The sequence below is a fragment of the Balaenoptera borealis genome (genome assembly GCF_965194805.1).
Source record: "Balaenoptera borealis genome assembly, chromosome: 1".
Taxonomy (NCBI): domain Eukaryota; kingdom Metazoa; phylum Chordata; class Mammalia; order Artiodactyla; family Balaenopteridae; genus Balaenoptera; species Balaenoptera borealis.
The window spans coordinates 80,557,840-80,579,576 of NC_138860.1; the positions used below are offsets into that span (position 1 = coordinate 80,557,840).

General features: G+C 59.0%; 1 protein-coding gene across 6 annotated transcripts; it reads right to left on the bottom strand.

Annotated features, from left to right (window-relative positions):
* Positions 1-292: 292 nt before the first annotated feature.
* PEAR1 (platelet endothelial aggregation receptor 1) lies at positions 293-21,553 on the bottom strand. 6 transcript variants are annotated; one of them, XM_082350997.1, is made up of 25 exons: positions 21,105-21,243; positions 13,924-13,975; positions 13,202-13,332; positions 11,399-11,574; positions 10,615-10,719; positions 10,160-10,260; positions 9,299-9,391; positions 8,771-9,014; positions 7,870-7,990; positions 7,535-7,671; positions 7,229-7,441; positions 6,770-6,944; positions 6,563-6,683; positions 5,655-5,818; positions 5,460-5,562; positions 5,182-5,328; positions 4,848-4,973; positions 3,785-3,913; positions 3,540-3,668; positions 3,122-3,334; positions 2,797-2,885; positions 2,551-2,686; positions 2,303-2,377; positions 1,951-2,199; positions 293-1,477 (listed from the first exon to the last, which is right to left on the bottom strand). In XM_082350997.1, the coding sequence occupies exons 4-25, from the start codon at positions 11,497-11,499 to the stop codon at positions 1,326-1,328; spliced, it is 3,123 nt and encodes a 1,040-aa protein (XP_082207123.1). In that variant the 5' UTR covers positions 11,500-11,574; positions 13,202-13,332; positions 13,924-13,975; positions 21,105-21,243; the 3' UTR covers positions 293-1,325. The 6 variants fall into 6 exon arrangements, with proteins under 6 accessions (XP_082207123.1, XP_082207124.1, XP_082207120.1 ...); XM_082350998.1 differs by lacking the exon at positions 21,105-21,243 and adding an exon at positions 18,426-18,443; XM_082350994.1 differs by lacking the exons at positions 13,202-13,332; positions 13,924-13,975 and adding an exon at positions 18,426-18,515 and having other exon boundaries at positions 21,105-21,553.
* Between the last annotated feature and the right edge of the window lie 184 nt (positions 21,554-21,737).

Consider the following 21,737-nt stretch of genomic DNA (forward strand, 5'->3'; position numbering starts at 1 on the left):
GATTCAAAGTCCTCAGGTAGCCTAGACCCTGCCGGGCCCCCATCAGAGTATACTCTCTCCCCTCTGCTTTCCTGGCTCCAGCCTCCCCACTCCAGTCTGTTCCCCTCCCCCACCGCCACTCCCAGACCTTCCCACCTTTGAGCTTTTGTGCTGTTCCCCTGTAGAAACGCCACCCTTTGGGGAAGACTCTGACCTATGCAGTCTTTCAGCTCTCAGTGCACCAGTTTGCCCAGCCATCTTAGCACTTGCCAGCACTTACCACTGGTACTTTTAACTCACTCAGCCACTCAGCCTTTGGGGGAACATTTATTGAGTGCCTACCACGTGCCAAGGGGAGTCAATGTTGAACATAAACACAGGATTCCTGCTTTCAGGGAACTTAGAGTCTGGTGGGGGAGGCAGAGATTAATCAAATAATCACACTAAAAAGCAACACATTACAGAGGTGCCTGGCACCCTGTAGGCCTTCTGCGGGTAACTGGTGCATGAACACATCAGTAATCAGTGCTGTGAAAGAGAACACGGGGTGTGAAGGACAAGCAGGAGTTAACAGGTGAGTGGGGGAGGAAGAGCATTCCAGATGTGCCAAGCCCCCGTAGTAGGAAGACGTGTGGCTGATAGGAGGACGTAGAGGCCAGTGTGACTAGAGCAGAGTGGCAGGGAACACAGTTCAGAGTGAGGCTGAAGAGACAGGCAGGCCAGGCCAGCAAAGCCTTTAAGGCTTTGGACAATTTTGACTGTAGCCCAAGGGCCATGGGGCACCCACGGGAGACTTTCAGGCAGGGGTAACCTAACCAGCTTGTATTTTGAAGCAGTTGGTTGGCGGGAGTACCAAACGAATGCAGGGAGGCCAGTCAGGCTATTTCCAGAGTTCACTGGGTTTGGGCTGCCTCTCCACTATATAGTGAGTGCCCCAGGACGAGATCAGTGCCTGGTACCCCTCTGAAAACACGCATGCACGCACACACAGAGCCTAGCCCGGGAGTGCACAGAAAAGTTACCCAATATACACTTCTTACAGCAATCTGAAATCAGAGTTATCCAGCAACATTCAACCCACCAGTTTATGTATACAGGGCCCTGGGGGCCTTGGGGAGCAATGGGTTGGGGAAAAGGAACACAGGTTTCCTGCTGACCAGTGTTTCCCATGGTAGAACCTGGGAGCCAGGCTCCCATCTCCTCTCCATTCACTTCCTCTATTAAACATGTTCGTGTTCACGGCCGGCCAGTCCTCTCCCTGCTCCTGGCAGGGTACAGCGGGCTCTGTCCTCAGCCTTGAGCAGCAAAGAACCGGTGTGCTGACCTCTGCACACCATCTTGGCTCCTCAACGGTCCTGGCGCCGAAGTGGGGGTGACGGGGGATGCCGTACTGGAGGCAAGTCGTAGTGTCCAGGGATGTGGCTGTTCTTGGGTGAGTCATAGTGGCCAGGAGGCAGGCCCGGGGGCAGAGGGGGCTGGGAACCCACAGAGTCTCGGTCTGGAGACAGAGAGGGGAGAAGATGAGAAGGAGGTGGCTCCTCCCCTTCCCACCACTCTCCTGCCCTCTCCAGCCTCTTCTGCCCAAAGACGGATGCGTAGCGCCTGGCTATGGGCCAGCCTCCTCAGCTGCCAGTGGGGGAGGCCATCTCGACCTGCCCACCTCACAGGATAGGAAGACACTCCGTCACCTGCCTTGTTCCCAGCTTTTCTGGGTATCAAGTCTACAACTCAGGTGCTGTAAAACCACCATTTCAAATCCTCAGCCCTGTGAGGGAGGTACCGCCACCTACAGGCTCTAAGAGGCAGTGTGACTTCCCAAACATCAGGCCTGGTTTGAGCCCAAGTCTGACCCCAAAGGCCTTGCTCTTGCTGCCACTTCATGCCGTCTCTGCATTCTCGCCCTCTGTCCCTTCTCTTTTCCCACCTCCCTTGTCCCTGTTCTCTCTGCCCCAGTGGAGAAGGAAGACTCACCATGGGTCAGGGGGCTGGGCTGCTCATAGGTGCCACTGTCTCTCTCTGGCTGGGGGTGTCGCCGCCTCTGGCTGTCCCGGAGCTGAGGAGGCTGCCTGGGGGGGGACCCTGAGGGAGGGCCTTTCATCTCCATGTAGCTGCTCTCCCGGGGGCTCCCTAGCAGGCCGGGCAGGTCCCGTATGGTGGCGTAGGGGTTCTCACTGCTCAGGGAAGCCACGCTGGCCCCCAGCCCCTCTTCAGAGATGGGCCCTAAAGAGAGGGGAAAGAAGTCAGGCTCAGAGGAGGCACTGGCCCCTAAACCCCAGCGCAGCTCCCTCCCTCGCTCCCCCGCCCCGCCCTGCCCTGCCCTCACCTTTACTGTAGAAGGGGCCAGGGCCATTCCTGTTGCTGTAGCTACAGCTGTAGCTTCGGTCCAGGCGGCTGCTACCTGAGGAGGAGAAAGCAACCTGCAATCAGGCCCCTGGTCCCCTGCCCAAGGTCCCACCTCCTCTAGAACTGAGGCCCAGAATCCCCTTCCACAGACACACGCACTCAGATGGAGCAGGACGCTGGGCTGTACACATCCACCCTCACCAGAGGCCTTGGCCCCCGGGCTCCTACCCCTGTCCAGAGGCCCTGGAGGGGGCTCCCGGCGGTGCTTCCAGTCAGCAGGCAGCGTGGCGTGGTTATCATGCCCAAGGGCTCCACCCGGCCGCTCAGGGGCCTGGAGGCTGGCAAAGAGCTGACTGCCTGGAACCTGGCAGGGGAGGGGTGGGACAGGGAGAGGCACGTGCCCGGCTGGAGCTCTCCGAGAACAGGGCCGTGCCCACAGGACATCCACAGTGCATCCCCGCCCCCAACACTGACCTTGTTAGGGGGCGGGGGGTTAGGTGAGCACTGTGACAGGGTGTGGTAGCTGGGGTTGGAGTAGTAGTGACTGTAGCTCGGAGGGACATCTGCACAAACAGACACAGTTGCAGGGTGACCTGCCCGGTCAGAGACAAGCCTGGGCCCAAGACAGTCATTCTGTTCCAGGAGATCCATAATCAGCCTCTCTGGCCTCTCTGACTCTCTCCAGCTCCCCGCTTCCCACCTACAAGGTCCAGGGAGGGATGCAGGAGCCCCGCACCCCATCTGCCCTGTACCTAAGAGCCAGCCACTCATGTGTGTCCCCGCCCCCGGGCCAGCTCACCTGGCATGACGTACTCAGAGCCGTCCAGTCGCCCGCTGCTGTAGGCCACTGCCAGGTGCTGGTGCTCCTTGCCTTTTTGCCAATGGCGGTAGCCAATGAACAGCGCCACCAGGGCCACCACCAGGGATCCCAGCACTGCAATGCCAATCACTGCCCCGAGTGAGTTATAGGCCACCGGAGAGGTAGGCGTCATGGTGAATGGCTCCTGGCTTCCTGTGTGGGATGGGGTGGTCACTCAGGACAGTGTCTTGGCCCTACTGGTGAGCTTGGGATGCATGCATGGGAGAGGCCCCAGCAGGGAGGCAGGGTGATACAAGGGTACCACCTAGCAGAGACCTGGGCATGTACCTGTGTCCTGGTTCCCTGGGGACAGTGCGGGGCGGGGTGGGGGTAGGGAGGGGGCTAGGTGAGAACTCACCAATCCTGCAGGGGGCACCACTGTGCCCTGGGGGACACACACAGGCCCCAGTCTCTGGGTGGCACCTCTCTCCAGGACCACACTGGCATGGTTGGGAACAATTGGCGCCGAACATCCCTGGAGAGCAGCCTGTTTAGAGAGCCGAGGAGGCAGGCGGGGATCAGAGGGGCCAGGGAACTGCAGTCCCCTCCTCAGGCTAGGGCTGACTTGGAGGCAGGGGCATGGAGTTCCCCTTCTGCTGGTACCTTCCAAGCAGAGATGTCCGGTCCGGCCTGGGGGGCAGAAACAACTCCCATGCTGGGGGTGGCAGGTCCCACCATGGCGACACTGGCAGAGCTGGGCACAGTTGGCCCCCCAGTGTCCTAGAGGGCACGCTGCAGGAGACAAGGTTGGAGCCTGTCTGGCGGGCAGGGCCAGCCCCTCCTGAGTGAATTCTCAGCCCCCAGCATCGCTGACCTCTTCAGCTCAGCTTTGGTCTCCCCAGGGGCACCAAGGCTTTGAACCGTATCTACACACTGATGAGTCACAAATGCTTGCCCACAGCCCTGTGTCTTGCCTGAACTCCAGACCCACGTGCCCAGCTGCCTGCTTACCTTCTGCACTTGCCTATCTGATAGACTTTCAAAATAACGTGACCATGGCCAGACAACCAAAGGCTTCCAAACTATCCTATATTGCTTAGCTCTGGACTTTTTTTTTTTTTTTAACATAAGAGAGAAATAATTGTCTACACTATTCAAGGCATAATTTTTGTGTATCTGACACTAGCAAAAAATCTAATAGTAGTTACTGAATTCTATGGAAAAAGTCTTGTCCAAGATTACTTCCCTCTACCTTGCCCATCTTTTTCATGGTAACTGCTTCTCATTTCCCCTTTTTAAAATTTGTTTGACTCGGTTTTCTGGACTAATTTTTTCCATGATGTCCTTCTTATATTTATGTGGGAAAGAGGCCATGTATAAATAAATAAAAATAAATTGGCAATCCAAAAGAAAAAAAGAACATGTCCAAAACTGAGCTTATGATTTTCCCCGCCCCCATACAAACACTGCTTTTCTCAGGCCTCCCATGCAGAAGGGCAGGGAATTTTTTACCCTGATCTGTTCATTGCTGCATCCTGAGCACCTAGAACAACACCCAGCATGTAGGTGACACCCAATAAATATTTGTTTATAGTGTTTCTATAAATGGCTGAATCAAGGTGGGTTCAGAGGCTTTTATACCCAGGAGCAGGGGAACGGAAGCCTCTGGTCCTCAGCCCACCCCCTCAGCATGCACACATGCTCAGACACATGAGCCACCACATACGTTGGGAGCAGTCAGGGCCTGTCCAGCCAGCCATGCAGTAGCAGGTCCCATTCGAAGGGTGGCAGGAGGAGTGGTTAGCACACTTGCAGGGCACACAGCGTTTGCCGTAGCGGCCGGGCTGACAGGCTGGGGGAAAGGGGCTCGTGGTGACCAGGGGCAGGGGCCAACCCTCAGTCAGCCCGTGACCCCACTCTCTCCCTCCCTCCTTCCCACTGCAGCAACCGGCCCAAAGATTGGAGTCAGCACAAGAGACCAAGAGGGGTAGAGTGGGAGTTTCAGGCATCTGACACTGCACTGCACATTACTGCTGGCAGGCAGGGGGAGGGAGCCTCACATCTCTGGCAGGAGGGGCCTCGGAATCCAGGTGCACACACACAATTGCCATTCTCAGGGACGCAGGTGCCCCCATTCTTGCAGGTGCAGGTGTTGCTACAGTTGGCTCCCCAGAAGCCCTCAGGGCAGGGCAGGTGGCAGCGGGTACCTGTGAGAGGGGTAGGATGAGCCTGGCCTGTGGCACCCCTTCCATAGGGTTTCTTCTGAACACACACGTCCTGTGGGATGCATCCCCCAACTCCACAGTAAGCCTGGGGCCTGGACACCCAGAACGCTCACCTGTCCAGCCAGCCTGGCACTGGCAGTGTCCGTGAACAGGGTCGCAGCCATCAGAATGGTCACAGTCACAGCGACTGGCACAGCCTTCACCAAACTGCCCCTTCTTGGAGAGGGAGTAGAGGGTAGGACAGGCCAGTCAGCTGGGGGGTGCTGTGCCCTTCCCTCCCCCAGGAAGGCAGACAGTTGTGCACTTACCAGGCAGGGGAGCTGGCAGTGGGTCCCGTGCCACCCAGGGGTACAGGTACAGGCTCCAGTTTGGGGGCTGCAGGCTGCCTCATGGGCACACTGGCAGCTGGCATTGCAACCGAAGCCCCAGCTTCCAGGCGGACAGGGCACGGAGCAGTTACCATGCTGCCAACCTGGAAGAGGGGACTTGCAAGTAGGCATGGGGACCTGGCTCCCCTCCTGAGCAAGCACACACTGGGCATTGGCTCTGCCAGGCTCTGCACTATGAGCTGGGGCTGGGGGTGGGGATGCCCATGGCCGCATAGGAGACAAGCATAGAAACTGTTGGATGTTGGACAGAAGGCTGAAAGACCGCTGGGGATGCACCACCACCTTCTGGGTCTTGGTTGCCTCTTCTGCAAAATGAAGGGGGGTGGCAGCAAACCCAAATGCTTACAGAGGCCCCAACAGGTAACTAAATGAGTTCTTCAGATCATGTGTAAGACAATAGGGAGGAGTGGGGACTGGAGACTGGACTTTGGCTAAATATGATAGACAGCTAGTCAAACAAAACATATCTGCGTCCGAATCTAGCCTAAAGGTTGCCAACGTGGCACCCCTGGTAGATCTCCGAGGCCCTTCCTGGAGCTGCCATTCTGTGATTCTGTATGTCTGAGGATGAGGCACGTTCTGCAAAGAGGTACCTCTGGCCTGGGCCTTTAAGGACAATTGGGATTTTTGTGGTTGAAAAAAAACAAAGCGGATATTCCAGGAAGGAAGTAGGCTGGCTACTTTCCCAGCAGTCCAGCTGCTGACCAGTGCCTCCGCCCTTACCCTGCAGCCTCTCCCCTACTCTTGGCCTGCCCCTACCCTTGGACTCTCCCTTCTTCGCATGGCCCCGCCCCCAAATCCCCTTCCGGGAGACCCCAACCCATTACCTTCCTTGCAGACGCAGGCGCCGTCGATGGGCGAGCAGGCGATGGCATTTTCGCAGGAGCAGCGTGCGGAGCAGTTGACCCCATAGGTGTCAGGGGGACAGAGGCTAGCGCAGTGCGGGCCCTGAGAGCGGGCGGGAGCACCAGTGAGAGGAGCGGGCGGGCTCCCGGGCCTCTCCGGCACCTCCCTCGCGGCGGGGCGCGCCTCACCGTGTAGCCGGGCGCGCACCGGCAGAGGCCGCTGTCGGGCTGGCAGACGCCGCCGTGCAGGCAGAGGCAGTGCTCCTGGCAGCCGGGCCCGTGCGTGTCCTGCGGGCAGCTCTCGTTGCAGTGGAGGCCCGCCCAGCCCGGCAGGCAAGAGCACTCCCCGCTCATCGGGTGGCAGCTGCGGGCGGAGGCGGGGGCGCGGCGCGGTCTGAGCCCGGGTCCGCAGGTCGACTTCCCCGCCCCCTCCGCGCGGTGGGAGCCGAGCATCGCCGAATTGAGGGGGTTATCGGGGAGGCTCGGTGCTGTTCCGAGAGCGGTCTCTCCCCGTCCCCGAGGCCCCTCCCCTTTCCCTTCTGTGACATCTGTCCCGCCCTAGGTCCTTTTTGTGACTCCGGTGGCTTCAGCACCGAAGGCCTCTCCCATTGGCCTCCAGACCCCTTGACCACAGTGCCCGCGGCCTACTTGAGACTGTGTTCCGGGTCGCAGGTGCAGGGCATCTGGCAGCTGAGGCCGTAGAGGCCGTCGGGGCAGAGACGTTCGGCGCAGCGGTCCCCAGTGAAGCCGTGTTCGCACAGACACGCGCCGTTGGCCGGGAAGCAGCGGGCGCCGGTGGCGCAGTCGCAAGTCTCAGCACAGTCCTGCCCGAAGCGGCCCACGGGGCACTCCTCACGGCACCTGGGCGCCTCGCGGGAGTGAGCCTGGGCACGCCGCCCGCCGCCGCCCCCGGCCCACCCCAGCCCACTCCCACCCCAGGCCAACACCACTCACCGGTCCCCTGTGTATCCCGGAGCGCAGTGACACTGCCCGGTGAACCGGTCGCAGAGGCCTCCGTTGTGACAGCGACATTCCTGGGAGCAGTTGGGTCCATAGGAGCCCTCGGGGCAGGGCAGGGAACAGATGGTGCCCTGTAGGGGTGAGAGGTCGACAGAGCCCCAGGAGCCCAGCCCCCTCCCCATGGCCACAGGACTCATCAACACCCCTACACCCCAAACCCTCAAACCTCTCCAGGGCCCACACAGCCTACCCCCCTCACACACATCCTCCTGGGAGCCCTGTAGAGAACCGCCCACAGAATTCATACCCACAGGCCCTACCCTTCATACCATCCAGCCAGGTGGGCAGCTGCAGGAGCCCCGAGAGGCCTGGAAGACACCCCCGTTTTGGCAAGGAGGGGTGCTGGGGCAGGAGAAGCCAACCCTGTCCTGTGAACAGGACACCTCGCAGCTGTTGGGCAGAGGGGGTGAGGTCAGTATGTAAACAAGCAGTACCTGCTTCCCCCTTTGCCTCCAAGGGCTGGTCAACCACACACAGGCCCTCCCCAGGAGGAAGGCCCGACTCCAGGGCTCAGTGAGTCACACCCACCCGTCGAGTCTCACCCCCCTTCCCTGTTGGGTACTGCAGGGATCAAGAAACAAACGTTTCCAGGACGGGAAATGGCAGGGACACCCAGCCCCATCAGGAGGGGTAGAGCGAAGAGCCATGGGTGGCGTGTCTGCTCTCCACGCACCCTCTGCTCCAGCTCTAGCTTTGCTCACGCTAGTCCCTCTGGGGGCAACACGTCCGCCTGCCATGGTTTTCTATCCTGAGGGCTCAACTCCAGAGCTCCTCCATGAAGCTAGATCTTTGATCTCCAGCTAGATGCACATTCTCCCTCCTGTGACTCCCCAGCTCTCCCTGCACCCTGCCTTGCAGTAGGGTTCTCTGCGTCCCTATCTCAGCCCCAATTTGGGACGTGCTTTCGCTCACACGCTAGTTCGTGTTATCTTCACAGCAACCCTTCTAGGTGGACAATACTGCTCCCATTTTACAGACCGGAAGCAAACACGTGAAGAGTCAATGATTTGCTCAAGGTTGCTCAACCAGTGAGCAGTGAAGCTGGGACCAGGATCTGGGCATCTTGACTCCATCCCTACGTTTGGGATGCTGAGTCCCCTTGTGTCCCCACGTATGCCCGTGCACCCTGTGTCTGCGATCCCGTTAGTGTGTGTTCCTCCCGTTACACACCTGGGCCCAGTTCTCTCTGGGGGGCAGAGGCAGGCTCCGGTCTGGGGGTCACAGGGTGCCCCATGGCACTGGCAGCTGAACTGGCAGGCAGGGCCGTAGCGGCCAGGGGAGCAGGGCTGAGAGCAGTGTGGAGGCTGCAGCCCAGAGGCACAGGAACATGCCCCACTCTTGGGGTCACAGGAGCTGCTGTTGCCGCAGTTGCAGGGCTTGTCACACTGTGGCCCCCAAACGCCCGGGGCACAAGCTGTGGGATGGGAGGGCGGAAGGGGGTCACCAGGGGTCTTGCCCCTCCCCAGCCTCCAGTTAGTCCCCGTCTCTGTGTCCTGGCCCCCACACATGCCCCCATGCCCGGCTTTGGCCCCTCCCCCTGTACCACACCTCCAGAAAAGGCTGCTGGCTGCAGTGGGACTCTGCTGGGTGATCGCCCTGGGGGCCTAAGCACCTGTGCCCTGGTAGGGAGGGTGTGCCCAAGGGTTCTGCATCCCTGTAGGCACAAGGGGTCATGCCCTGCCGTCACCAGCCACTCACCACTGGAGCAGTCGTTGCCCCGCCAGTCTTGCACACATTGGCACTGATTGGGCGCCATGCAGCGGCCATGGACACACTCCTGAGCACAAAGCGCTGGGGCAGAGATGGGGTGGGGTGTGTGTGAGAAGATGCTTCCACCCCTGCCGTACCCACCTTTTATTCTCTGAAGCCTAACCCCAGCTTCCTCCCACACCAGGGACCTGGAGTTCGCCAAGCAGCATTTCTGCCTCTAAGATGCAAAAAGACTGAGAGTAAAGCAACTCAGGTCAGAGCTTGTCAAGACCTCAGGATTCTGGACTCCCGAGCTCCTTTCTGTGAAATTCTGGAAGCACCTTGTTGGGAAATGGGCAGGCGGGGTTCCTCACGTAGGGACCAGACATGGATGCTGTCCAGAGAGAGGGTAGGGGTTGGGCTGGGGGCTCAGGCTGGGCAGGGGTCTCTGTAGGGGCTGGTGATGGTCCAAGGCTGAGAGAAGGGGAGAGGCAGACAGAGCGGGCTCTGCTCTGGGGGTTTCAGGGTGCTGGGGGCGGGGGACAGGAGAGACTGGACGGCGACCGGTCGAGACAGCTAGCGACAGAGAGACAGGGACGGGAAGAGTCAGAGAGAGAGCCTGAGACACGGTGACAGAGAGATACAGGCAGCCCAGAGACAGAGATGCAGAGCCGGAGACTGCTGAGGGACATGGCGAGAGAGGGTGGGAGAGACGCAGGGCCAGCTAGAGACAGAGGTATGAAGTGGCAGCTTTGTCCCTAGAGACAACAGGGCGAGCGGAGGGCAGAGGAGTAGCCCCACCCTGGTGAGGGCAGGGAAGGACTAGGTGGCCTAGGCTCCACGCGTTCCGCGGCCCCACCCAGGACTCACGGACACAGGCCCCGCTGCTCTCGTAGAAGCCCCGGCAGCACTGCAGGCGCATTCGGTGCTCCATCTTCAGCACCTGGCGGTACACGGTCCGGTAGACAACCCTGAGGGAGACCCAGAGGTGGCCCTCAGTCCTCCCTGCCGAGGCCCTGGCTTCCAACCTTCCACAGTGCGGCACTGGGGGAGGCCTGGGGCACTGCCCAACACCCTGAGCTGGGGTAGCAGAGAACATTCCCTCCTTGCCCTCCATCCGGCCACACACATGCCCACAATACACCACACCTGCACACCCCAAACACACATACCCCACACACAACGTGCCTTGAGTGCCCTGAGGCCAGATGCTTCCTCTGAACTCTAAAGGTTCTGAGAAAAGAATGGGGGTACAGAGGGGCAAGGCCCGGGCCGAGGCAGCCCCTCTGGCACCCATCTGCCGATGGAGGGGGACGGGCACTCACGTGGGCCGGGGGCAGGTGTGCGGGCTCTCCCAGGGCCGGTCACAGGGCTCCGAGGGGAGCAGGCTGAAGGGGCGGGAGTGCGACTCCTTGGTTGTGGTGGTGAAGCTGCAAGACAGGGAACGGAGTGGGGGCCCAGGGCAGGGGGAGGCCTGAGCTGGCAGAGCGGAGCGGGGGCGCAAGGGCTTGGCCACAGTGGGGAATATTTAGGCTTGCTCCCTCCAGCCTAGGATGGACCCCCCCATCTGTCCCGCTTCAATCTGGAGGGATCCTCCCAGAGTTGGAATATTCCTGGGAATATTCCATTCCAGCCTTCCATTCCCTGCCGCCTCCTTCTCCCTATATGGGGAAATTGAGCTAGAACTGACTTCTGGGCCCAGCTGATGGAGATGGGTTGAAGCACTTCTGGCCAAACCTTGCCCTGGGACTTGTTGCCCAACCCTGTCCCCCTGGCTCTCCCTGGGCCAGCCCCTCTGCTTGCCCCATAGTGAATGTCTCCTACCCTGTGCTCTGTCCTGCAGCTAGCCTCGCACAGGGACCAAGGCAGGGGGATAAAGAAAGGACAGGGTCACAGCTGAGATGGAGACTGAGACAAGATCAAGATGGGGATGGAGTCAGAGGCATCCCATCTAGAGGAGCAGAGAGAGTAGAAGCAGAAATAAGAGGGAGGTGAGGGCTGGAGAAAGGGAAGGAAGCAAGGGAAGGAGCTGGGAAGAGGAGCCCCAGTGGGGAGAATGGGGAGCTGGGGGCTTGCAGCCCTCAAGGCACAGCAGGGGCCCTCTCTCACCTTTCCCAGAAGCTGCAGGTGTTGGGGTCCTTGGGGTTGAGGGTTCCAGCCAGCCCCAGGCCCAGGGCCAGGAGAAAGAGGGCCCGCAGAGGTGGTGACATTGCTGAGGCCTGTGACACGGCCAGGTGTGGAGCAGGTGAGGGGCACTGCAGCCACAAACCCGGAGGACCAAGTCTCTGCAGAGAACAAGCAGGGGTGGCAGAAGAGATGAGGCTCTGGTCCTCTGGCCCATGCTTCCCAGGCTCCAGGTCTTATTCCTGACCAGGTGGAGCACTGCCATGCCTCTGAGACTTTCTCACACGGTTTCCTCTGTCTGGACGTCCTCCCCCCCATTCTTCACTTTAAGCACTCACCTTTCAAGGTCTAGCCCAAGTGTCACCCCTCTTTCCCTGCCCTGCTTCCCGATCCACACTGGCAGACTGCCCCCACCCATCCCTTCCAGGAACCCCAGCACCATTCACCCACACACCACTGTTCTAGTGCCTGTTCCCTGACCATGACCTCTAGAGGCAGGGACCTGTGCCTGAATTCCCAATCCCCAGCACAGCCCCTACCCAGGGCACTTTGACATTATACCAAGGTGTGAAATTGGAGCCGATGAAGGGAAGTTATAAGGGAAGCCAACTTGGGCTCAGTTAGAGGAAGAACTTTCCAACGGTCAAAGCAGTTCTGTAATGGAATCAGCGACCTCCGGTGGTGAGCTCCCCATCACTGGATGTAGGCAGGCAGAGGCCAAAACCACCCTGATGCTGTTAGGGGCTTCCTGCTTTATGGGGTGGGAGTAGGGCTAGGTCCAGGTGACCTTGAAGGAGCCCCTCCCCACCACTGGTGCGCTGGCACGGCCCATACTGACTTCTGAGAGCCAATCATGACTTCTCCTCCCAACTCCTTGTTCAGTGCTGTCACAGTAGTAGCTTGAAACCAAGTACGGGGGTGGAAATCGGCACCATGGAAATCAGCAAACACCACAAATCAGGGCCACCCCCCCACCCATCCCCCCACCGAAGCCGGTTGCTAAAGCCTTGCCAGCATACCTTTGCACCCAGCTCTAGGTGCTATCACCCAGGGAGTCCCCAGCCTGGCCTCAGACTTAAGGAGAAGCCGCCACCTCCCTGTGACCACCCACCAGCCATCTGGAAATGGGCTCCTCCCCTCTCCTCCACGCCTGGCCTCGCCCAGTGGGTGGGAAGCAGGTCAGGACCTCCGAGGAGTCAGTTCTCGCTCCTGAGCTCAGGAGCCGCGGAGGCCCTTGAGCACCCGCCGCCCCCCGCCCCGCCAGTTTCAGACTCTCTGTTAACTTGCCCCGGCTCCCTCCTCTACGCCTCCCTGAGGCGCCCACATCTGCTTATAATTTTCCCCGAGAAGAGAGAGAAAGGTCGTGGTAGCTGGCCCCTTACCCCCCTGAGTATCTCTGGAATGCCTGCCTCCGGGCCCCACCCCAGACCCTCCACCCACACACTCCCAGGGTCCCCGCGGGCCGCTCTCAGCGCCCATCAGGGCAGCGCTCAGAGGGATACTCCCTAACCTCACCGCACCCCACTGCCGCGTTCTGCCCCACCAGTAAACCCTCCAGCCTGCTCCGCACCCTCTCAGCGGCTGGGCTGGCCCACCTCTCCTCCCCACGCTCCCTCCCACCCACCGCAAATTTCTACCCACTCCCCCACCCCCGCTCCTGCCTTGCAGAGCAGCAAGGCCTGCCCATGACTCTGGTTAGTGGCCCCATCACAGCTCCCCCAGGGCAGATCTCCACCTGTTGTCTTTTTTGTGTCCCTCCCATCCATCCTCAGTCCCCAGGTAACTCACCAGGCCTCTATGGCATCCTGGGGCCTGAGAAACTCAGGTGAGCCAGGGGCAGGGTGACAGGGCCCTTGGGCCCCGGGGCCTGAGGAGCCCAGAGAGTGTCCTGGGGGATCCCGGTGCTCATGATATGGAGCCTGAAACAGGAAACAGAGCCTGGCTAGAACGTGTGTATGTGGGGAGGGCAGCAGGGAGCATGATCACGGGCGGAGCATGGGGTGGCTCCGTCCTCCCACCACCCTGAACTTGGAAGGTAGGATGTGGGGGAGGGTGGGGAGTGGGGGGGGGAGGGACGCAGCCTGGCCTCAGGGAGCCAGGCCACAGTCAGGAGTGTCCTTCAGACGACCCCCATAGTCTGCCCTTCCACCCACACAACCCCCAGCTCCCTCCCCAACAGTTGGCTCCTTCTCCCAACATCCCCAGACTCTGCCCTTCACCCCAGGCCTGCTCCGGTCATGATCCCAGGCCCACCCTGTCTGATCCCAGCTGAACTTCTCCCTCGAGTGTGCACGGCAGCAAGCACATGGACAGGACCCCGAGCCCCCCACGCATCTCCCCCTCTTCATCCCTCAGTCTGGTCCACACTCCCCTCTTCCTGTAGCCCCCACTGTGCCCCTGGCATAGGGGTCCTGTCCTCCAATTGGAGCTCAATCTGTCTGGATACAGGGTCATCACCCTTGTCCCTGGGCGAGCCTCATCTCCAGCCACGCAGGGACCCCCAGGCTTACCTGGGCCTGGATCTGTCCCCGGAGCTCGAGGCTGCGGTGACATGGACAAGACCTGCAGCAGGAAGGCCCTGATGAGGCGCAAAGGGGAGGGGCTGTCCTTCCTCTCATCTACAGCAGCCCCCTCCCAGCAGCCACCTCCTCTTAACCAACTTCTGGAGGAAATGGTTCACCCGGGGGACTTTGAGAGGGACCTCGAGATGGGCAGGGGAGCATGAGGAGGGCCTGACCCTAATCCCAGGGGGTTGACTCTAATAACTAGAGGGGTGGGGAGATTCTGTTCTCCCAAGGGCCTCAGGGTAGGACTGGAGAGCAGAGGAGGTCTCAGCTGGTCAGTGGAAGGGGCTGGAAGCCAGGATGGGGTCCGGTGAGATCAGTGGGTGGTCTGCAGGGAGGGGAGAGATGAGATGGGGATCCTGGCAGGGAGGGGCAGGGTTTGGCCTCACCAGCCCCAGACCCTGAGGAGGGGACACAGGCCAGACCAGGAGCCCAGAGCTCCAGCCTGGCTGCCTAGGCTTGTCCCCATCTGAGCCTTTGTCCCTGAGGGGCTAGGGAACCTGAGACCCTGGCCCACCCTTCCCCAGCACCTCCAGTCCCAGCAGAACTGGGGCTATTGTGATTACACGTGCCCCTTCAAGGGGTTTAAATCAGACAACTACTGGGTCCCCATCTGACCCCAGGGGCCCCCACTGTAGGCTCCCTTCTCCCTCTTCCCATACAGATGCCCCCTGCCTTTCCCCTACTCAGCCTCCTTCCTCCATGGCACCTCTGGATTGAGGGACCCACACACCTTCCCTCACAATTGGAAAACTAACATATGTTGTTTACTGTGTTGGCACAGGCAGAGTGCTGAGCAATTTATATGGATCATTTCGTGTAAAGCGTATGTCAACCCACTGTGGTAGGTATTATTATTCATTTTACTGATGAGGAAACAGGCAAGGAGAGGGTAAGTTCCCTGCCCAGGGCCACACAGCCAGTAATATCAGAGCTGGTATCCAAACCCAGACTGGCAGATCCATCCCTGTGGTTCCAGGCTCTCCCGAGCCCAGGCGGGAATCCCAGGGGCTTTACATCTCTTTGTAATAGCCTTGGTTATGGCGAGGGGGAGCCTGGCAGGGGGCTGGACAGGAGAAGGGGATCGGGCTGGGGGCTGCCGCAAGAACGCGATCAGAGGCGTGGGAACCGGGATGTGTTTACAGTCAAGAATGAGCTGACACTTCTCTCTCCTCCACCTCGAGATGCAAAGCAGCTGGGCGCCTGGCCAGGTCCCCCCCCACCCCAGTCCCCAGTCCCGCCTGCGCGAACCCCCAGTATCCCTGCCCTCTCGGCCTCCAAGCCCACACAGGGCCCAACCCAGCTCGCCTCCCCTTCTCTTCTCCTGTTCAGCCTGATTCCTCTGGTGGGGAGTCCCCCTACCCTCACTGTACTCCAATCCTAACCCTGCTAGGAGGAGGGGGATGAGTCTGGGGCCTCTGGGAGGGGAGTAGAGTTCCTAGTGGACAGGAGATAATCCATGTCTATAGAAGGCAGAGAGCAAGAGTGGGGCTGATGGAAGTGAGACAGCAAGAGGAACTTCCCCACCAGCTCCCTTCCAGCTGCTCTTCTCCGGGAGGTGGTACAGCAAAGGATACCCTCTGAGCTCTGCATCCCCTCCCAGCCCCCCATTCAAACCTGGGTTCAAATCCCATCTCTCAGTTCCCTCATCTCTAAAATGGAGAGGATAATGGGACTTCCCTTTGTAGGATTGTTCTGCAGAGTAATAAATGAGTTGATACAGATAAGTGCTTAGAGAGCTACATAAGAAGTTCAATGAACAATTGCAGTTTCCATGATGGCATCCTCAGCCCCACTCCTCCTGCACCTATCACACCCTTTCTCCACTCCCCTTGGCACTGTCATACTCTTTGAGTATTAATTCCAGGAAAAGCTGTTTCTTTCTTTTTTTTTCCTGAAGAATCCCCAGGATGATCCGGGAATGGGAATAGGGCCTTAGATGCTGACAGAGAGAAAGGAAGTGGGGAGGGGAGGGGACTAGGCTCCCCAGAGAACCTGATCCCCCAGAACGATGGGCTGCCCGCCAGGTAGTCTTCAAGCCAAAGGCGGTTGATGAGGCAGGACGCCTGGATTCTACTCCCCCCCAGCCCTCAGCCTGAGCACCAACTCCAGCTTCTTGCTTGTTTCCACTGGTGCCTCCTCTGTATCTCTCTCTCTCCCTCCTTCCCATCTTGGAGGCCAAAGTTCCTAGTACTTAAAAGCTGTATGACCTCAAGCATGTCACTTGAGCCCTGTGAGCCTCCATTTCCTCATCTGTAAAATGGGAGAATAACACCCCACATCTCCCAGGGTTCAGTGGGGGTTGGAACTGTTGGTTCCAATGACCATCCTGGAACTGAGCCTCAGACGAGAGGCTGCTCAGTGGACACGTGTTGATGCAAAAACAGAATCCTCCAAGTTCTAGGCTCTCTGCCTCTTTCTTTTTGCCTTTTGTCTTGCTCTTCATCAGAAACTCTCTGCTTTCTGTTGTTTTTTCTTCCTCCATCAGTTTCTTGGTCTCTTCTGCCTCTCTCCTTCCTTTTCTATATCAAGGCTACCACGTACAGTTGTGCAGTATGTTCACTGCACTAGGGAATCCACCTTCAGGTATGGAGTGTAGGCTGAACTCCAGCCACGATCCACAAATCGAGCCCTGTGTCTTAGCTTGGTGCCAAGGTTGCCTCGCCCTGTAGCTCTCTTGTCTTTCAGGATCTCCCCCGTGTCTGTGTCTGTTCTCTGTGCCCTTTCCTAACCTCTCTTTGCCATGGAGACAGGATCACTTAGTCCTTCCCACTCAGTAGCGTGATCCTGAGTCCAAAGACTTCCCTTCCCTCCCCATACAGGGATGCCCTCTAACCCAGCTCCACCAGCAGCCTAGACTGCTCTGCTCCACGTGCCACTCAGAATACCCGTGTACACGCTTGTACACGCACACACAGAGCCCCTCCTACATCCAGCCAAGCCAGGCCTTCGGCACGCCAGGCATGTCTGCCGGATGGAGGGACAGGAAGCCTGCATGTGCTCCAGAGGCTGGGCGGGGAGGGAACAGGGGTGAGGGGCCGGCCTTGTGTTCTCTGTGGCTCAGGAAACAGAAGCTAGAGGGTCCTCAGCCCGACCTGTTTACTCATCAGGAAATAGAGAAACTGCAGGGATTCTGATTCACCAAACATTCAGCACGTGCCTACTGGAAGCTAGAGCCAGTCCGGACCCTCACCACCACCCACAGGTGGAGTGATTGATACCCCTCTCCATTTCACAGGAGAGACCATGGAGGGTCTCAGGTAAAAAGACTTGCCCAAGGGCCAACCGGTCAGCAGAGGCAACAGCAGGATTAGAATCTGCTTCCGAGAACAAAGCAGTGGGGGGTGGGAGGTAACCCCTGGGGTGACACAGGCCAGGGAGCAGCTCCCCCTGCTCATCGCCACCCCCAGATACTGTTGGAAAGCGCAGCTCTGCTCTGGCCACTGCCTCTCTCTAATGCCTCTGTGGCTCCCCACGCTACAGGAAAGGGCGCCCAGGGCCCAGGTGGCCAGCCTCTGCTCCTGCTCCTGTGCTCCCATCACACTGGACATGCCTCTCACCACACAGCCACCTCTGCCCAGGCCACTCCTGGAATGCCCAGGTCCTACCCATCCTTCTAGGCCAGTCTCCTCCAGGAAGCCCCCTCAGTGGCTCCACACCTCACCTGTTCCTCCCTTTCCTTGGAAACTTCCTCCAGGCTCTTAGCACACTCACCACGGACCCCTGTGGCCCAAAGGACCCCAGTTCTTCCCTGAGGCCGGCTCCATACTGGACATAGACCAGTCCCCCAGAGGCCCAACACTTCCCCAAACTCCAGCCTAAGGCACCAGTGTCCCTCCTCTGGGGTCAGGTGGGACTAACCCAGGTCAAGTCAGGAGTTCACAGGCCCCGGAACACCTCAAGTCTGATGGACGGATGAGGTAATGTACCCCATCTTGTGATGCCAGCTTGTGAGTCTGGTTTCCCTACCAGGCTGGGACAGCCTCCAATTCCATTCCTGTCCCAGGCTCTGTTAGTGGGCTGCTTGCCCCCCAGGTGTTCCCTGAAGGTTCCCATCCCGTGGTCATTATATTTTTACTAAGGTCTGTCTTCCCCACTGGAATGGAGCACCGTGGGGTCAGGGCACTTCTCTGCCTGCCTGACTACTGTGTCCCCAGCACCTACACACACGCATCTAGGGTGCCTGGCACCCAGTGGGCAGTAATTAAACATTGTGCGGAGTGGATGGACTGATAAACTCTAAATCCTTTCCGACTTGAGTAAGCCCAACCTTACTTTGTGGGAAACAGGGGACAGGGAGAGATGTTTGGAGGCTGTGGCTTGTCCCCGGCTCACCAGATAGCAGAACCTTCCTTCTAGGGCCCTCAAGACACAACACTGGTAAGTCAATGGAAGGTGGAGTTCAGAAAGAACTTCCCACCATTACAAAGTAAAAGGCGTCTCCAGACCTGCTCTCCCGACCTCGGGCAGGAATTCCTCAGGGCCGGCCTCCAAGTTCCTCTGGGCTGAGTGCATGGGAGTGCAGGGCACTGAGTCACCTGGAGAGGAGGGAGTGTGCCCGCTGGCAGGGCCTGAGCCCTTATCCCGCACCTCCGGCCCAGGGACTACGCCCCTCACTGCCCATCCACACACCACCTCCTACACAGACGGACTAGGCCCCAGATGCCACTATGTGGGGTGGGGTAGGAGGTACAGGCAGGAAAGGGGACTCACGAGGCTCCATGGCCCAGCACCCACCCAGGTGCTGTTTCTGGAGACCTCCATCTGGCCACGTGTGGGTGCTCTAACACCAATTCCCACCCCCTTGTTAAATGTATATTGTGAGCTGGACTCTTTCTTTTCATCCTCTCAGCAGTCCTAGAAAGTAGGTGCTATTATGCCACCTGTTATGTAGATGAAGAAATCCCAGGGAGTTCCCCGGGTGGTCCAGTGGTTAGGACTCAGTGCTTTTACTGCGAGGGCCCAGGTTCAATCCCTGGTAGGGGAACTAAGATTCCACAAGCCATGCAGAAAGAAAGAAAGAAGAAAGAAAGCAAGCAAGCAAGAAAGAAAGAGAGAAAGGGAGGGAGGGAGGAAGAAAGAAAAGAAAGAAAGAAAAGAAAGGAAGGAAGGAAGAAGGAAGGAAGGAAGAAAGGAAGAGAAAAAAGAAATCCCAAAGAGGTTAAGTAATTTGCCCAAGGTCACACAGCCAACCAAAGGCAGGGTGGGGATTTGGACCAGGTCTATCAAGCTCCAAAGGCTTGTGCTGTCCCTTTTAGGTCCTTCTACCCCTGTGATTTCTCTTTGGTCTTCGGACTTCCTTCTGTTTTACCTCCTCTACCACCTTCTTGTTCTTTCTCTCAGTCTCTGCTCTGTTTTTCCAAATATGCCTCTCGCTTCCCTCTGGGCCTTGTTGTTTCCAGAAGTCTCTATGCCTCTGCCTGTGTTTTCTTTGTCTGTTGGTTTCTGTCTGTCTCCATATTTCTGTCTCTCTATATCTCTGTCTTTGTCTTTCCCTCTCTCCTCCCCTGTCTTCTTTTGCTCCTCCTGCTGGCTTCTCCCCCATAGAGAAGCCTCTATGGTACCTCCCCCAGGACTGGTATGGACACCCTCCCCAGAGCTAGGATGGGCCCTAGGGCCCCTCTTGCATCCCGGGAGGGCTCTCTTTCAAGGTTTCCAAGGCTACTCAAATGAGAAGCTCCGAGCACTGTGGTGGAGGCCCTGCCTGGCCCAGGTCCCCTCTCCAGCAGAATGTGTTGGTGGGGGGAGGCAGACAGCATCCCAGTGACCTCTATCTCTATCCAGGTTTCCGAACTGTGGATGGGGCTGCCTGCAGAGCTAGTTTCCTCTTCTGGGAAAGTCTGATAGGGGATGGAAGTTGGGGGGGGGGGGTAGTGTAGAAACAGATGCCAACCCTCGGCTTCACCTCCCGTTGAAGAGAGGAAGACAGAGGGGAGCCTGGTTAACCCAGCTCCTAGGTGGCAGGGAGGGTAGCCCCAACTGCAACGGCAAGTTTAGTGGGTAGACTTTGGGAGACCTCAGAAGTGGGAGAGGCAGCAGCAGGGGACAGAGAGCTGGAGAGAGGAGAGCTGTCCCACACCCTGGCTCCCGTGTGCCCACACAGAGGGACTGTATCATGGATTGGGATGGGGTGGGACTCAGACAGCTCCCCGACCCCCCAGGCCCAGCCTAGGCCAGGGTTGAGAGCTGACCCCTTGCCCAATCCTGCCTGGAGCCGAGGTCTGGCTGAGCCTGGGAGCCTGGGAGCCTGGGAAACTCGGACCAGCACAAGCTGTTCCCATCCCCGGGGACTAGGGTCACAGCCCAAGCTCGGGAGAGGCCACTCATAAAAGGCCAGAGCAGGACAGCTGAAAGTTCACTACTGGAGGCTGGAGATGGGGTTGGGGTGAGGATGGCCTTGCTGGGGCCTGGGCTCCAGGGCCCCCCACCCTCACTCCCCCTCACACACACCAGCCCATGGGGCTTTCTGGGGATCCACATGCCTGAGACCTTTGGCCAACTTCTTCGTCCTCAAACCGGCAAAACTATGAGCCCCAGGGACCTGTAAACCTGGGTCCCTTCCCTCCATCCGCCTCAAACGTGTCTCCTGGTGGGGAGAGGGCCAACACTGTAATAAACACTGAGCAGGCACGGTTCTAAGCAGGAGACATGTTTATGCTCATCTTAGCCTCACAGCAACCCCATAAGGTAGGCACTATATCTTATTATTCCCCTTTTAGAAATGAGAAACTGAGACACAGAGGTGAAGTCTCTTGACCAAGATCCTACAGGTAGTAAGGAGAAGAGTCGAGATTCGAACCTGGGCAGCCTTGACTCCCGTGTGGGTGCTCTTAACACTACACATCCCTTCAGCCAATTAGAGGGCTTCTCTCTCCAGCCCTGAAAGGGGGCCAGTGGGGTGGTGGCAGCCGATGGACACACAAAGTCCCATACAAGGGGCTAAGAAACAGCTTCATTTGCATGTCATTTACATGCTGTTTCATTATGGATGGAAACCCCCAATCCCCTTTGGCCCATCTCCACTACCCCATCCCCTTCAGGTCTCTCTGTCGGTCTCTCTTTTCCCCCCCACCCAGAGGTCCCCCAGTGCAGGGTGGTCGCGGGACCAGGGGCGCGCGGTCACTCACCTGCCTCGGGATCCTATCTCGCCGTCCGCCTGGGGTGGGGACCGCGGGGGTGGGCCCGGAGGAGCAGAGGGCGGGGGTCCCTGCGTGGAGCCCCAGGCCGACTGCGAGAGTGGCGGGGTGGCCGAAAGTTGTGGATCGCTGGGCGGGGAGGGGCGCGGAGGGGCGGGGGGCAGGAAGGGGGTGGGAACTCGGGCCCTCGCCAAGGCAGGAAGTTTTGACAAGGAAACCGGGAGCCGGGGGAGGGGAGATCCAGAATGCCCGGGAGGGAGGCTGTGTAGGGGTGGGACCACTGAGGCCGAGCGGCCTGGCCGACCCGACAGCCTGGATCGGGCGCCGAGAGGGGGTGAGCAGGGGAGAAGAGCAGGGGCCCCGGGCCCGAGTCCCTCCTCGACTCTTCACCAGCTGTGCGGCCTTGGGGTACTCCGCCTCTCCGGCCTCAGCTTTCTTATCTGCAAAGTGGGGTGGCGGAGGGGAATCAATGAGATCGTCTACGTCAGGCACCTTCCCACTGAGGCCCAACAACCGTTACCTTATTAAAGATACAACCCGGGGACCGACCGACAGCATCCCAGGCTGGGAGAAGAGCACCGGGAAAAGGCCTCTCCGCTTCTCTGGCCGCCCGAAAGCACCCTG

What these genes read in the sequence shown, in the direction of transcription:
- PEAR1 (XM_082350995.1), bottom strand. Translation starts at nt 11,499, where the DNA reads ATGTCACCACCTCTGCGGGCCCTCTTTCTCCTGGCCCTGGGCCTGGGG. An exon ending in GCTGCCCACCTGGCTGGATG is followed by an intron (nt 7,672 to 7,869) that starts GTATGAAGGGTA and finishes TCACCCCTACAG; the next exon opens with GGCACCATCTGTTCCCTGCC. An exon ending in ACCCCCCGCCCCCTAACAAG is followed by an intron (nt 2,687 to 2,796) that starts GTCAGTGTTGGG and finishes CTCCCCTGCCAG; the next exon opens with GTTCCAGGCAGTCAGCTCTT.